This window comes from Eurypyga helias, unplaced genomic scaffold (genome assembly GCF_000690775.1).
Source record: "Eurypyga helias isolate BGI_N326 unplaced genomic scaffold, ASM69077v1 scaffold35405, whole genome shotgun sequence".
Lineage (NCBI taxonomy): Eukaryota > Metazoa > Chordata > Aves > Eurypygiformes > Eurypygidae > Eurypyga > Eurypyga helias.
This window is the reverse complement of record NW_010252693.1, coordinates 1-14,456: the sequence shown is the minus strand read 5'-3', so window position 1 is coordinate 14,456 and position 14,456 is coordinate 1. Positions and strand designations below refer to the sequence as shown.

The window sequence follows — 14,456 nt, the reverse complement described above, 5'->3', positions numbered from 1 at the left end:
CCGGGTCCATAACCTCTGCTCGCAGCTCCCCGTGTGATCCACGGATGGGAACAAGGTCCTTAGAGAGAGAGAAAGAAGCATCTCAGTGCCGGCAATTCCAGCTTCTGCCCCAGGATGGGGCAGCTGGGGGGGCATTTCCCACCACACGGGACTCCAGGAAAAGGAGGGAGAAGACCGGTCAGTCCTCCTGGGAAACCCTCCAAAGCCAGCGCGGCTGTCGCTCCAGGGAAAGGTCGCACAGACAAGGTTTAGCAGTGAGTTTCAGCTGCCGAGGAGCTGGTGGGGGAAAGATACCCGCCAGCTTTCCTTGGAATTTGTGTAAGTGGGGTAATTGGAGTTATTTTGACATTTAACCTTTGGAAAAAGGGAAGGCAAGCCAAGCTCACGCAGGCTTGAGTGAGGGACTCGTGCTGGTAGGAAACATAAGAACAGGTACAAAGGAAGCGGGAATACATTTAAGGGAACGCATTCTCAGCCTTTTCATAATATTCTGCCAGAATAAAGGAAAACAAAATCCCGTGAGGAACAGAAAATAACCCTTTCCATTCCAGCAGAGATATGTGCCTCCTGGTCTTCCCTCCCATCTCCAGTAATTGCGTTGTGGCTGGGCAGAGGGGAACGTAAAAGGGATGAGGCTGATTCCAGTCCCATCCAACCTAAAGCTGATCCGCAAACTTTGCTTTCCTTCAACCCAGAAGGAGAAGGCGGAAGGGCTGGGAACGCAGGAGCAACAACTCGACAAGTTAAATGAACAAGTTATTTTACTGTCATTTCCTCCCCGCCCCAACAGCACAGAAAAACCAAGTTACCATTCCTGAAGTTAACCCCAAGAACGTTTATTTCCAAAGCAAGTCATCCCAAAGAGACCTCACACCGCTAAAACGCCGCCCCTCGGCAAGCGCGCAGCCCCAGCGCTCACTTCCGTGACCGCTTGTGTTCTATGAGCAGCACGACCAGCCTGTTCCGGAGGAACTTGATCTCCTTCGCGTACGACTGGCGAAATAAGTCGGTCAGCCTTTGGCGCGCAGCTCCCAGGGACGGCAGGCTGTGGCAGCCGGGGATGTTCAGCATGCGCTCAAAGAACTCCTTCCACAGCTCAGCGTTGGCAAGCCTGCGAAGGGACAAAAATGCATCCGAGGAATTCTAAACTCAAGCTGTTGAAATGCTATTTCCCCGCATTTATCCCGCTCCCTTCCCAGCCACAGGCTGGAGCAACGGCGGACACGGCTGTCAGGCGACGCCGTGCTGCTTAGTGGGATTTTCCCTCATTAGCTGTGGTTTCTCTCCCTCCGGGCAGCAAGAAGCCGAGGACGTCGTGCGATCCGCCGCGTCCCCTGGCAAAACGCTTCCCGCACTTAGCTCGGGGAATTTTACAGAGCGGTTGCCAGGCACGGAACACCCAGTTTTTAGAGCATCGGGAAGCACAGAAACTGACCTCAGACTAAGGACACTTCTTTCTAGACAAGGGAAGGTGCTGAAAAGGTTTGACACCCACCTCCTGAAGGCTCCCTCGGGCTTCCAGATGCCGTTTTCATTCTTTACTTGCATATAGGTACCAAAGAGCATGCAGTAGACCGTTGCTGCGATGCCGAAGTAATCCGTCTAAACAAAGCAAGCGCAAGTTCATTTTAAAAAAAGTGCATTGAGAGCACCAAAAATTAGCCAAAAACACACACTGTGGAGCCAACAGGGTAAGCTCTGTAAGAGGAGCGTCCAGGATCGTGTTTTTAAAGCAACAAGCTGAGTCTACAACTGTTGGAGGTTTCTACACCCCGTTTATTCACGCCAGATTAAGGTGGTAAGTTCGGGCTGCCCGTGCCCGATCTACCTGGTAGTTCCACGGTTTCTGCGTCAGCATTTCGATGCACTGAAACCCAGACGTTTCACACCGCGCAGTAAATGCCGTTCCTTCGGGGAAGAGCTGCATGTCTATACTCTGCCCCAAGTCAATGAGCGTCAAGCCGTGGGAGACACCGTCTATGTCGCACGTGTCGTTGTCCAGAAACCTTCAATCATGACAAAACAAAGCCATTATGTAAATATCGAGGCTAGGATATCGCGATATGCTGGCATCTCGGGTAGACAAAGGGGAACACTTGCCTTTCTCCGAGTATGAAATTGTCGGGCTTGATGTCACCGTGAATGATTTTGCATCTGTGCAGCTCCTCCACCATATAAAGGATTTTTACAGCAAAGTAGATGACAAGGGCCTGAGGCATCACCTTCTCGGGAAGCTTTTTGTAAATGTTTATGGCATTCTGCAATCAAAGGGAGTGGGAAGAGCCATCAGCTGCACAGAAACCACTCGGAAGGGATTCCAGGTCCACATTGATAAGCAGAATCCGGCCACGGTGAAGTTCCATAAAGCGGAGAGTAGAGGAGCCGCCCCAATATCGCAAGATAATAGTGCTCCAAAAAGACAGCGCAAGCCGATTCCACTTACCAGCAGCGTTCCGTAGTTGTAGAGCTCACCGACCAAGATGCTTCCATTTTGAAAGAAATGAGCAGAATAAAAGTGGATGTAGAGATGGCGGATACTGGGATTGAGCCTTTCGACCAGCTGTGTTGCTATGTAGAACTCCCAAGGGTTGGCTGGCTTCTGGACCTGTAACCAAAAAGGCTGATTTACAAGGAAAATCCATCGGCATGAAGAGCTCTCCTCACTTGGGGTTATTTTGTGGCTGGTTTTTAATGGCAGGGTAGAACGATTTTCCTCTTGACCACATAAAATACTTCAGCGATTGACCTCAGGTCAACACACCAAAGGATTAATCCGCTCGAATCCAGGCTTCCATTCTGTGCCGCAACTCCATTCTGGCTTCTACACTCCTGTATGTTATTCAGAGAGTCAGTCTGGCTGCAACCTTGTTGTTCCTGCTGGCCGCAGACGTTTGGTGCAAGAGAGAAGTCAAACAAGGAAAACCCTTCCGATTCCTACCCCTGCTATTTCCCCCGCTGCACTGAACACCCTCTGGCCAACCCACACACGTTTTCCTTTGCTGTAGGCTAAGAGCGCTCACACAACCGAGACGGAGCCCGGTTGTGATTCTTGCTCCTTAGGATACTTGCGACCACGTTAAAATGAAAAGATGAAGAGGCCAGTGGAGTCAAGAAGATCAGTAACTTCCCACGCAGAACGAATCAGACAGCACCGAGCAAGGCTTTGAGGAGAGACCAACACGCTTCACTTCACATTGAGAAAGACAAAAACGCAGCAGAATCCACCCAGGGTATGCGTCGTTACTCCAAAGTTTTCCAGCAGAGCTATTCCAAAGCAACACTCCTTACCTTGAATATCACTTTCTGATTGTTTCTGGGGTTACTTGCATCCAGAATGGAAGCTTGATAGACTTGGGCAAAAGCTCCCTCTCCAACCAAGCAGTCCACATGGAACGAGCTGGAACCTTGAGGAGATGAACAACATGAAGTCCTGCTTGCAAACGTCACTACTCGGAACAGAAAAAAGCACCAGCCCACGCAGGTTATTGCTTTAGCCCTACGGCTGGTCTTTCCAGCTCTCCTCCTGCTTGCCACCCTCCCCGAGGCAGAGGGCCTGTGCTCCCTCACCAAGATGAGCGCTGCGCAGCGCTACGTACTACAAACCAGCGTCGCTATTTTTAGTCTGACTCCCTGGAAGCAATCAAATTTGAAAGTGCATGCCTTAAAAAAAAGTAAACACTAGCTTTTAAGTCACACCAGTATGTCGCAACGACCGCCGTACAGTTTGTGTTGACGCAGGACAGCTGCTGTTCCATACGAAGTTGGAGTCGTGGCGCAGATTACTAGGAAAGGAGAACTAGCAAAACTCCCTACATGGAATGCTCAGTCAAAAAGGCTTTAGGCTACTAAAGACACATTAAAAAAGCAGGTCTAATATCAAATCTGAGGTTTAGATAATCCAAAAGCTATCTGGATATACACGTGCAAGTAAAGTGAAGTAAAAACGTTCCTTGGAGGTTCCCTCTTTAAAGCAGCTCTTACCCAGCGGGAGTTCAGCCTTCAGTTTGATGGATGGAAGAGCAGATTTCCATTCAAAGTAGTTGGCGTGGGTGCAGAGTGGTTTGGGAAGCTGTGACAAGAACTTGCAAATCAATTCCTTATCCCAAGGGTTCTCAACGAGGACTTCATGGAAAGAAGAAAAACGTTTAAGCTATAGGAAGCGTTGTTTCCAAGAGGTAACACAAGATTATATGGGAATATGTATCAGTGATTACAAAAACCCCCAACCCAACATGGAAATCAGAGGGGTAAGCGACCACCTTCACATCAGAACCAAGCACTGCAAGAACAAGACACAGCTCCAGACTCTGACCAGAGGGAAGAAAACCATTGGCAACACTGTACCTGCAGCTCTAACACTCTGGGTTGTCCTGTCCTGCCCAGCCCCAGACAGTTTTTCCTGGCAAGTTTTGTCCACCCCAAGAGAGGAGGAATATTCAGCTCTGCCCGTGGCAGTCTGCTCATGTAATCTTTGAGAAGCAGCTGTAGCAATTCCTTGAATCCCATTTCCTTGTTTCAGGACGTTTCCTTGAAGCTCCCTGCGTTCTGCAACGTGTTCAAGAGCTGGGCTACGTATTTAAAACAAAATGTTATTCATCCACAGCACTGCCACGGTACTTGTGTCTCTTCAGTAAGCAAACACGTGTCTGCGCTTGCGACCTTGGCCAAAACCAACATTAACGATGAATAAAATGGACATTTCTTAAGAAAAATCAGATTTTGTCGTATCATGCTTCCCATAACTTCAGCAGGCAACATGCTCAGCCAGTACTGAAAAGGGGAGCAGCAGTTCCACATGCACAGCCACCCAAACTTTTTCAACAGGTAACTTAAATGAAACGTGTCAGAAAACTTAAATCACAGGAGCAGTTTTAGGGGCATTATCACCATTCCCAATTCATCTACCTCCACAAAGTGCTGGGACGTATGCTTAGCGGAATCAGCCCAACACAAAACACGTCAGATTACTTGGAAAACTTGCACGGAGAGCAGCGCGGCAGACCTGCCTGCTCTGGCTCAGATGTGCAAGTCACCCAAGTCACAAAAGCCTCAGCACATTGTGACATACCTTGGCTTCTTAGCTTTTGTCTGCTTGTGCAGCTCTTCAGAAAACTCCAGATCCATTTGCGGCAAGTCATCCCCACAGGCTGAACAAAAGGAACAACAACAATAGGAAATGTTTATTTTCCCTGAAAAGCAAAGCACACTTAGAGTATTTTTACCAAAACAAGAAGGTTAAGGCACGCTGAGGCGGTGAAAGCTGCTAAGGTATTGCAACAGCTGGAACCGAACGAGCCTATTTTCAAACACATGAGGAAGGACAATGGCTTGGTGTCTTTAGGGAGTGTATTCCAGGACTAAAGAAGGGCAGGGAAGCACACAGGTGCTGCCAGATGAAGAAGGTGCTGGGGCTTCAGTCCGTTTTTTCATAGAATGAATGATAGGTTTGGGTTGGAAGGGACCTTAAAGCCCATCCGGTCCCACCCCCTGCCATGGGCAGGGACACCTTCCATTAGACCAGGTTGCTCCAAGCCTCATCCAGCCTGGCCCCGAACACTTCCGTAAGGAATCAGATGCTCTCAACCTAAAATACTCATTTTACCTATGTCCTCCAAAGCTTGCCGTGAACGTGCCGACAGGTAGTTAAACGGTGTTGATACAAGCTGGGCAGCTCGTGCGAAGTCTCTCGTGTTGTTGGGACTGGGAGCTAACGTTTTATTATTGCTTGGTACATTCCACACCGTGTAATCATCACTAAAGAACTCCTGTAACCTGGCTTCTTCCTAGACAGGGGGGGGGAAAAAAAGAAAAATATATATATATTTAAAACTAAGCCATCACAATTAGCCTGCCAGAGCTGCTCTGTAACCTACCAGCAGCCTCTGCAGCCAGTTCAAATAACATTGAGTCTAACTTACAACATTACAAAACAAAGAATGGTAATAGAACCTAAATCACAGGTTTACAGAGTTTTGTATCAGACTTGAATGTTGGCAACAATATTGCAACAAAATGCTAGGCAGCAAAAAATTGCAGTAAGAGCCCAAGAAAGCCCCTGTCGTTACTTAGTGACCACTTCTATCAAAGCAGACTGTAGGTTTGTGTGTCCTTCTCCCCCAGACAGATGCCAAACCCACAAGTCAGCCGCAGTCAGGTTTGTTCTAGGGACAGAGGTCTCCACTACCAAGCTCCTGGGAGTTTTGTGAAAATTAAGAGCTGAAAAAGTCCACCCCATTGGCAGGGAACGGGAAGGGGCATCTTGATTTTGGCTAGGTATCATTCATAAAGTAAATACAACCACCTCCCATATCCCCTGTAACGATGTAACCCATTTTTCAAGGCTGATTCTTGCAGTAAGAGCAAACACTCACTTCTGTACTTGCTGTACAGTCAGTCAAGGGACGCACTCCAATAGTTCTGGGCTCTTCTGGCTTGTTTTTGTGCTGTGGGATCCTGCCAAAACAGGGAGTTTAGAACAGCTTTTCCCCAGAAACATTCCCAGGCAGACTGATCATAACAAGGACTCGTTGGTTGTTTTAATTTTTTCTTTAAAGAATCCCATTTGCAGATACTTCAAGTTGCAGCAGCCCCAAGAAACAAGCTATCCACAGCTATCTGGAAAATAAAGCATCTCGAGCACACCGTCCAAACAGGGAAGTTGCGCAATTCCGCGGAGAAGCAGCCACAGCTTTCTCGTGCCACCTCCACGCAGCTGCGAGCGACTGTACTCAAGCCAGTCCTGCTTCTGCAAACACAGACCCAGCAAAGTCCCATGGAACAGAATCACTCCTGTACGAAATTCTTCACAAACAACCCAGCTTTAACTTTTTCCCTCCTTACCCCTTGTTCTCTTTTTCATTCTCATCTTCAAAGATGGAAAACGCAGGCATGGCAGGGGCAACAACAGTTTTCAGACCTCCATCAGGCTCTTAAAAATAAGAGAGGTAAGCAGTATGATCTTAATCCAGCTATAATTGTATAAACAGTCCCATTTTCACCCCTAACCCGGCAACTGATGGTCAGCACACACGTTGATAGGCGTGCGAACAGTAAAGCACTTCTGCCACCATCAGACCCCGCGTCAAGATTTGGAACCTGTCAGCAAATTAAATCCAGTATCGGTGGCTTCTTCACACCTATCAAACTTATCTCAAAAGTACGAGGAGGGGTGGGAGGGGTACACAGGAAATAAAGGAGAAAAATTATCAGGGACTGAAAAAAAGAAAAAAGTAGTAGTGCTTACCACTCTTTCTGCAAAAGGCTTCAAATTGCTCCTGGCTTTCATCGAGGGATGGTTCGGATACAAGGGGCGTTTGAAACATATCCATTAGAAATCCTAAAAAAGCAGTAAAATCCCACAAGAATATTACCCCTCAGTAAGAGTAAAGAAAATTCCAGAGGTTCTTCTATTCCTTACAATATTCTTGTCGTATCTCCTATGCCAGTAACTAATTATTCCTTCATCTTGTATGTAAACACTCCAGATAACCAAACACAAGAAGATCCAACTTGGCCAACACACACTTGTCAGTACCATAGCCTTGCCTTTTTTTTTTTTCTCTCCAAGATGTGATTTCAAGTTCTCCTAAAGGAGAAAATTCTTGAATACCTGGAAAACAGATGAATACCACAAGCTTTCTGTGGGATTCTTTTCCTTTTTACAGACATATATTCAGCTGCAGTAGTTCGCTCTGTGCTAGCAGTTAACTGTCAGAACAACGTGGTAGGGGAGTACAAAAGGGATAAACCCGCATCGGGGTATTATTATTCCACACCTGACATCAGAAATACAACGTATTTTGAAAACAAGCCATGTTTAGAATTGACAAAGTTCGTTAGATAGTCAAAACCCTTTTGCGTAATCAACCTTGTTTCAGCTTTGGGGGAAGGCTCCACCTCAACCAGAGCTGACTTATTAACTTCCTAGTGTTCTTCCACATCAGCCTGCTGTAGGCACTCACCTCAGACAGGAGTCCCTGACAGAGAACGTGCTGCCCAGGGAACCCTGGCAGGGCTGTCACCGGTGACTCATCTGGAAGTTTATAGGACGTGGCTGCTGGGATGTTATCAAAGCCTCTATTTCTTGTCAAAAGTTTTGGGTCATCCAAGCAACCGCAAAAAAGGTACCAATTTAATTTTAGTTTCCTCTCTGACCGAATGGTGCACATGCCCATTGTGAGATAGACTCCTCGTGTATTCAGCTCCACTAAAGTTACCCGGCTTGATCCCGTTAACTCCAGTGGAACGAGCATGTTACTGCAGACGCTCACCCAATGCCTCCTTGGTATGAACCGTAGGTGAAGGCTGCACTTTGAACGGTGTTGCCTGCATTGCTCCTCCCAGCGAGGTGTTGGGGGTAGCTTGAGAAGCGTTTCCGGAAGCAAAGGAAGAATTTCCAACTCGAGATCCTAGAAAATGAGAACAAGACATCTGTCGCTGAAGTAGCTACACACTACTGATCCCCAACCAGTAACATGTCATCGGGTTGTTTACGTTGGAATAGACCTTTAGGATCATCAAGTCCAACCGTTAACCCAACACTGCCAAGTCCACCATTAAGTCCCTACGTGTCATACCAACAGCATCAGTTTTGACCAAATCTTGGTTTCTTACCTTCTTTCACATCTACAGAAGTAGGTAGTGCAGTGGATTTTTTCTTAGGGTGCCTTCAAAGGGAAGATTAAGAACATTAGCTTGAAATAAAAGCTATTACCGAGATTCCAGCTTCAGCTCAGCACTTAGGACTGCACTCCAAGCCTTTCCCAGTCTAGAACAAGGAAAACACCCCAGACAGACAGCAACAAGTCACCCTATTTTTTTTTTCCCCCCTGCCACGACCGACTCTCTTCAGTCATTCAAATTAAGTGAAAGATTCTCGAGTCGAGACCACCCACAGAAAGTTTCTCATACAGTTGCCAACAGCTACAAAACCTGAAAGGTGGCAGAGCCCCATAAAAAGGTTAAAACGCTGGCATTAAACACCCTTCTTGGGTACAGTTTGCCTCCAGGTCACTCCATGGTACGAGTGACCGATCGCTCAGCCACGCGTGCTTTGCCAATCCAGGTTTCTTCCTCCGTCCCCCAATTTTGTTTCCTGTATTAGCTAAGTCATGCCAGCAAGAGTGCAGAATACACACACTTTCTATCTTCTCAGAGTCATTAACAGCCAAGATGCAAAGGTTGGGCTCCGCAGGAACGAGGCACATCCTGCTGTTTGGTTCCGGCGTGCCAGGGACAGCAGCGCTAAACAGTTACCTCTGTTACCCACCGAATCTCTTCTTGGTTATTACAACCAAAACACAGCGTTAAAGGAATTAAGGGCTGAAACGAGGACGGTACATTATGCAAGTGACATGTCTAAATATTGTTTTCTACAGGCTGCTTCAGCTCTTTTTACAGAAAAGCAAGACAGGGACTTCAGTTAATGCTCAGCTGAAGTGTAAACACTGAAGCCCGCACACTTAGCACAGCAAGAACGAGCCTGCGTATACGTACTGTTCTTCAGCGTTCCAATTCAGAGCTGAGTCGGCACGTGCCCCTTCCCGAGCCGACACATTACCGAACGGAGGGTGTAACACACTCTTCTGGTGATCTCCAAGCTCTAGCGGGGTTCTGGCTTCATCCTTCCTACACGTCACTTCACACGGCGGGGCTGATGTCAGCCGATGGCCGACGTGCTTCGCCGACGGCGGCGCAAGAGCGGTGGGTGACAAAGGGCTTGATTGAGGCCGGTCTGGCACCGGACCTCGGGGGTTCTGCAGCTCCGAGCTCTGACAAGACGCCATCCGGTTCTGCTGTAGCGCCGCAGCGGGTGTCACGCGTGGGTGCACCTTTAGAGAGAAGAAAGGTCCTTTTACGTTCAGAAAACCCCACACAGGTATAGCCGTTGCCATTTTCCCTTTTATGTCTGCACTGCTGCAACAGTTATTCGCACACAAGAGAACCGCTCACCGTCTAGGCCGCAGCTAAACTCCGCGAGGCAATCTCCTCCTGCTCGTACTTACCACCGTCTCATTTGGGGTGGCCGTTGTAGATGCAGGCTCCAGTCTCGTTTCCTCCAAGCTTTTTGTGAGCTCTGTGAGCTGTTGCAGCTTCTGCTGCAGGGCCTGCAGTTCGAGGACCTCAGACTCTTTTTTCCTCAAGGAGTCTCTCTCTTCTTCTTCTAAGGATGAAACGATGCCGTGAAGCGAAATGGTGAATCGGTACCCAAACGAGCTGCTCAGACAGCACAAACTGCCTGAATTTCAAATTTGGATGTATGGCCTGTACAACAGGCTGGCGCTCAGCTCCAGAGTTTGGGAGAAAGAGGTATTTCCCCTTGCCCGCGGTGCCAGGCTCCCTCCTGCTGCCAGCCCGCTGCTGGCACCCATCCTCAGCACAAGGGGATACCAGCTCCCAGATTCTACCAACGTGACCCTTTGGTAAAATTTGGGTGGGGGTGGAGCCTGCTGTCCTACTGGATTAAAAAAAAAAAACCCAAACAATAACATCCAAACTCCAACAACTGTTTGAAAAAATGCATTAGCATCTTCCCTCCTACTGAATCTCTCCCTCTTCCACTGATTACAACTAATCCATTTCTTCCTTAACCAAATGAGATAATTACTTCTTTTGTCCAGCAACACTATTTTTCCCCCTCCTTTAACTGGTCAGATACACAACTAACTAGCTTCTGAGCAGCTGCTCTTCAGTTGCACTCCGTTTTGGGCTTGTTTCTCAGACCCAATTTGTTGATTTGAAAGCCCACTCCTTTTTTCTCCTAAAAAAAATCAATCATTCAGCAAACAAAAGCATTACCTCTAATATCAAACTTCCCCTTTTCTATGCTTCAAGACTTCCCCAACTATACAAGGGGCATCCCACAGCTACATTTGCCACAAAGGCCCCAAGAAGACAGCGTGCCTCTTCGATACAGCACACTCACACTCTCCTCCTGTTGCCTCAGGACAAACACCACCCTCCAGGAAAACCTCGGTCTGAAGAACCAGACCTAATGGATGAGCTTAAACAGTAGATATCAGTGTCAGTCCCAGCTTTCCAAGAATATGAGAATGCTTCCAAGATAGACGGAAAGAGAAGAATACCCCAATCTTGCTGTCTTCTGAGGCGCTCGTATTTCTTGAAGTATCTCTTGGCTCTCAGCTCCTCAAAAGACAGTTCGGAGCCTTCGCACACAAGCTGGTTCTTATCGTACATCGCAACCTGCTCACACTCAGCCGCCATGGATGACTTTGGGAGAACTTCAGATTTGGAGATGTACGTAATGTACTTGCTGTGAGGAAAGATAAGAAAAAGCTCTGTTCCAGTTTATTGGATTTATTCTGAGAGCGTGTTAATTTTCCCACCGTGTGGCTTTAAAAAAGGAAACCTAACCACTTACACTTCTCTTCCAGCAGAAGAACAGGACTCAGCAGAATCAGGACCCTAAGCAGGACAGGGGAAATAAAAGATATATTAAGAAAAAGAAAGAATTCCAATATTATCATTAAGGATCCATTTTGACAGGACCAGCAACCACAAAGCTCCTAATATTTAATTCTGACTGAAGAGACAACAGTTGAGACCATGAGCATGGCACGAACAGATCAACAGAGCTCGACAAGTCATCGGAGCCCGAGGAAGCTTGTGCTGAAGAATTCACCACACATCAGTTTGCTGCAATCTCCGAGAGCTTTTGGAAGATGAACAAGACCCCAGAACACTAAGAGACAAAAGTAGTCCTGGAAACTGCAGTCCAGGAGGACACTGGAGGTAGCTGAACCAGTAGTTTCAATTCCAAAAAACCACAAATGCCAGTTATAGATACTTGGGTTTGTTAAAAAGAGACTGGGTAGCCTCATCCAATTCCTTTCCTTAGCAAACCATCCCAGCTGGGGCCTAAGGCACAGGCAGCAGCAGTAAGTTTCAAGCTCTATTCCAACACCCAAGGTATCTTGCAGTATTTTCAAGCACTACCGAACCGAGAGAGTCAGGAGCACGTCAGAAAACAGGACCAAGCTGTGAAAGGCGACATCAGTTTCCTACCTGTCGTCTTTCAGCCTTGAATTTCACCTCCCGTTTTCCAACTGTGCCAGAAAGACTGTGAAGAACTGTAACTACCTTTGACAAACCTCAGAGGAACCAGAGTGCTGCATCCTGGTACTTAGTAGAGCTAGAAGAAGCTACAAATTTCTCCTCCAGCATCATCTTTTATTCATTCTTAAAGAGGACTTTAAGGAGTAAGTTGAATTTCAGCAAAATTCAACGCAGGCAATTTCCAAGAAGCACCACTGGCACAGAACCTCTCAGTAATGTTATCCCTCCTAAGAATGCTAACCAGCTGGATGGATCACCTGTGGTTCTGGAAATGTGTCAAGTGACTACAAAGCATGTCCCATTGCTTCCCAGTTGAGATATTTCTATGAAGATGTGACACGGCATAAAAGCATCAGTAATGTTTTTGAGATACACCCGATACCTCCAAATTAGTCTCTCTTTTTACCTTTCTTATTCAGTCAAGCTCATCAGTCTAAACGCCACGTGAGGGCTCCACATCTTTCCCCACAATGTCTGAGCCGCTCTATTAACCACCATTTACCTGATTTCTGCAAGGATACGCTGGGTCATTACGATTCAAAACACCTTTTTGAGGAGCCATCTGATTGGCAGCATGTGAAGTTTGAAGTGGTTTTATAACAGCAGTACCTGGGACAGAGAATACAGGTTTGCATTAACGAGCAGAAATAATTTTCTCATTTATTAATTTCCATTAATTTTGGAAAACTAATTTTGAACACACGACTCCTTAAGAATTTCAAATATGGCCAGGAAAACAGGGAAAAGTTAATCACTTTCTACAGAAAACTTGCTTCCTTCAGGAACAAAACTCACTGATTGAGGTAAAAGATTCATCCAATTGAGCTACAGCTCACAGGCAGATGACTTGAGCCTCACCTTGCAGAGGAGGATTCTGAGGATCATAATTCTGCAGCCAGCTAAATTGCAAGAAACGTCAGTTATTACCATTAAATGACCTGACCCTCATTCCTCCCTGTTCCCCAGGAACCTTTGATTTCCTCATACAGTCATCACACCGTGAAATGTAATGCTAAGAACCTCAGGGTAGTGACAAGGTACTTATTACTGTCTAGGGACATATCCCCTTAGCTTCACATTTGCAAAAATAAGAGCCTGCAATAGGTAGCAGGATGTGGAAATTGGGTTCCTGTTCTATCATCACCCCAAGGAACATATATTGTGACAAGCATTAACTCTAGTGCTTCCAACCACTAAATGCTAAACCCCAACGGGCACCCACTCTCACCTAAGTACCGAGCGACAAGCACAAGAAACGGGATGTTTGTGTTATTGTCAACATATCCCCACGGTGGAATAAGAAATCCAGTTCAGATCAGGAATTTCTGATCTCACTGCAGCTCTGGCTACAGCCACAAACCAAAAAAAATCAAAGGAAAAAATAATTAACCATACGTTATCTGAGTAGCTCAACGAGCAAAAGATGTGTCAGGGTTACCAATACAGCTGTTGCAAGTTCTCTTGTGGCTGCGCCTGGTTGTGAAGTCCTTTCTGAAGGACAGCTTCTGCGCGCTGCACGTTGCCTTCGTGCACGAGCTGCTGAGCCCAAGCAATGTAGAAGTTAGACACTTTTGTACCTATTCCCTGTCCGCACAGGTAGTCAAAATACTGGCAAGGGGAAGTGATGAATTCTGCCTGCGTGAGAGGAAGATGCCATAAGCACTTTCAAAAACATCCAAGGAAGCTGCAGGCAAAAAAGAGCCCAATAAAGATTTCTTAGTTACCATTGTAGAAACACATTATTTTCTAAAAATTAAGCCAGCTGGGAGATGAGGCACTGCTCACCATCTTAGTAACACAGCTTCGAGGAAATGTGCTACCCTTCAGCAAGGCTGAAAAGCTCTCAGGGCTCCCGCAGAGAGCAATACCTCTGAACTCCACACCATATCCCTCCCTGAAGGCTCCTTTTCCTCCCTTTGCAGTCCCAGAACTACAGAATGGTGAGACACCTCTAGTTTTTTAAGATAATTTCGCTCTCCAGGAAGCTTGTACCTACCAGCTTAATGCAGTAGTTAACGAATCTCGGGTCCTGGCGGTACCTCTCCTCCGTTACGAACACCTTCACAAGCTGCTCCAGCACGCCGGGCAAGCGCTGCTGTTTCTCGTGAAGGGGAAGGCATCCTTCCACCCACTGCGCGTACCTGAAACACACTCAAGCGAGTTATAACGCCGCCGGGCGCCAGCAGCCGCGCTAAAACCCGAGCCAGGGCCGCGCTGACCTGTCCCATGGGTCCAGCGGGTCAGTCCCTTGGTAATTCCGTATCTGCGCCTCGTAGCTCCTGCAAGGCAACAGGTAGGTCAGGTGGGGCCAAGGGGAGAGCGCTGCAGCCCTGCCCGGGAGGGGACTCGCATCTGCGGCCTTCACACCCCCCGAGGACGAG

At 47.3% G+C, this 14,456-nt stretch overlaps 1 protein-coding gene across 1 annotated transcript; it reads right to left on the bottom strand.

The window, feature by feature from the left end:
• Window positions 1–915: 915 nt before the first annotated feature.
• Window positions 916–14,354, bottom strand: BUB1 (BUB1 mitotic checkpoint serine/threonine kinase; the record flags this gene model as incomplete). Its single annotated transcript, XM_010152450.1, is given in 24 exon segments — window positions 916–1,111; window positions 1,496–1,602; window positions 1,829–2,006; window positions 2,101–2,258; window positions 2,444–2,605; window positions 3,289–3,404; window positions 3,982–4,122; window positions 4,345–4,568; window positions 5,069–5,147; window positions 5,603–5,783; window positions 6,372–6,453; window positions 6,841–6,928; window positions 7,244–7,336; window positions 8,271–8,408; window positions 8,614–8,666; window positions 9,496–9,830; window positions 10,005–10,162; window positions 11,085–11,268; window positions 11,374–11,424; window positions 12,578–12,684; window positions 12,934–12,974; window positions 13,514–13,710; window positions 14,072–14,216; window positions 14,295–14,354. Coding segments are annotated over 24 exon segments (3,274 nt in total), but the record flags the coding sequence as incomplete, so codon positions are not given.
• Between the last annotated feature and the right edge of the window lie 102 nt (window positions 14,355–14,456).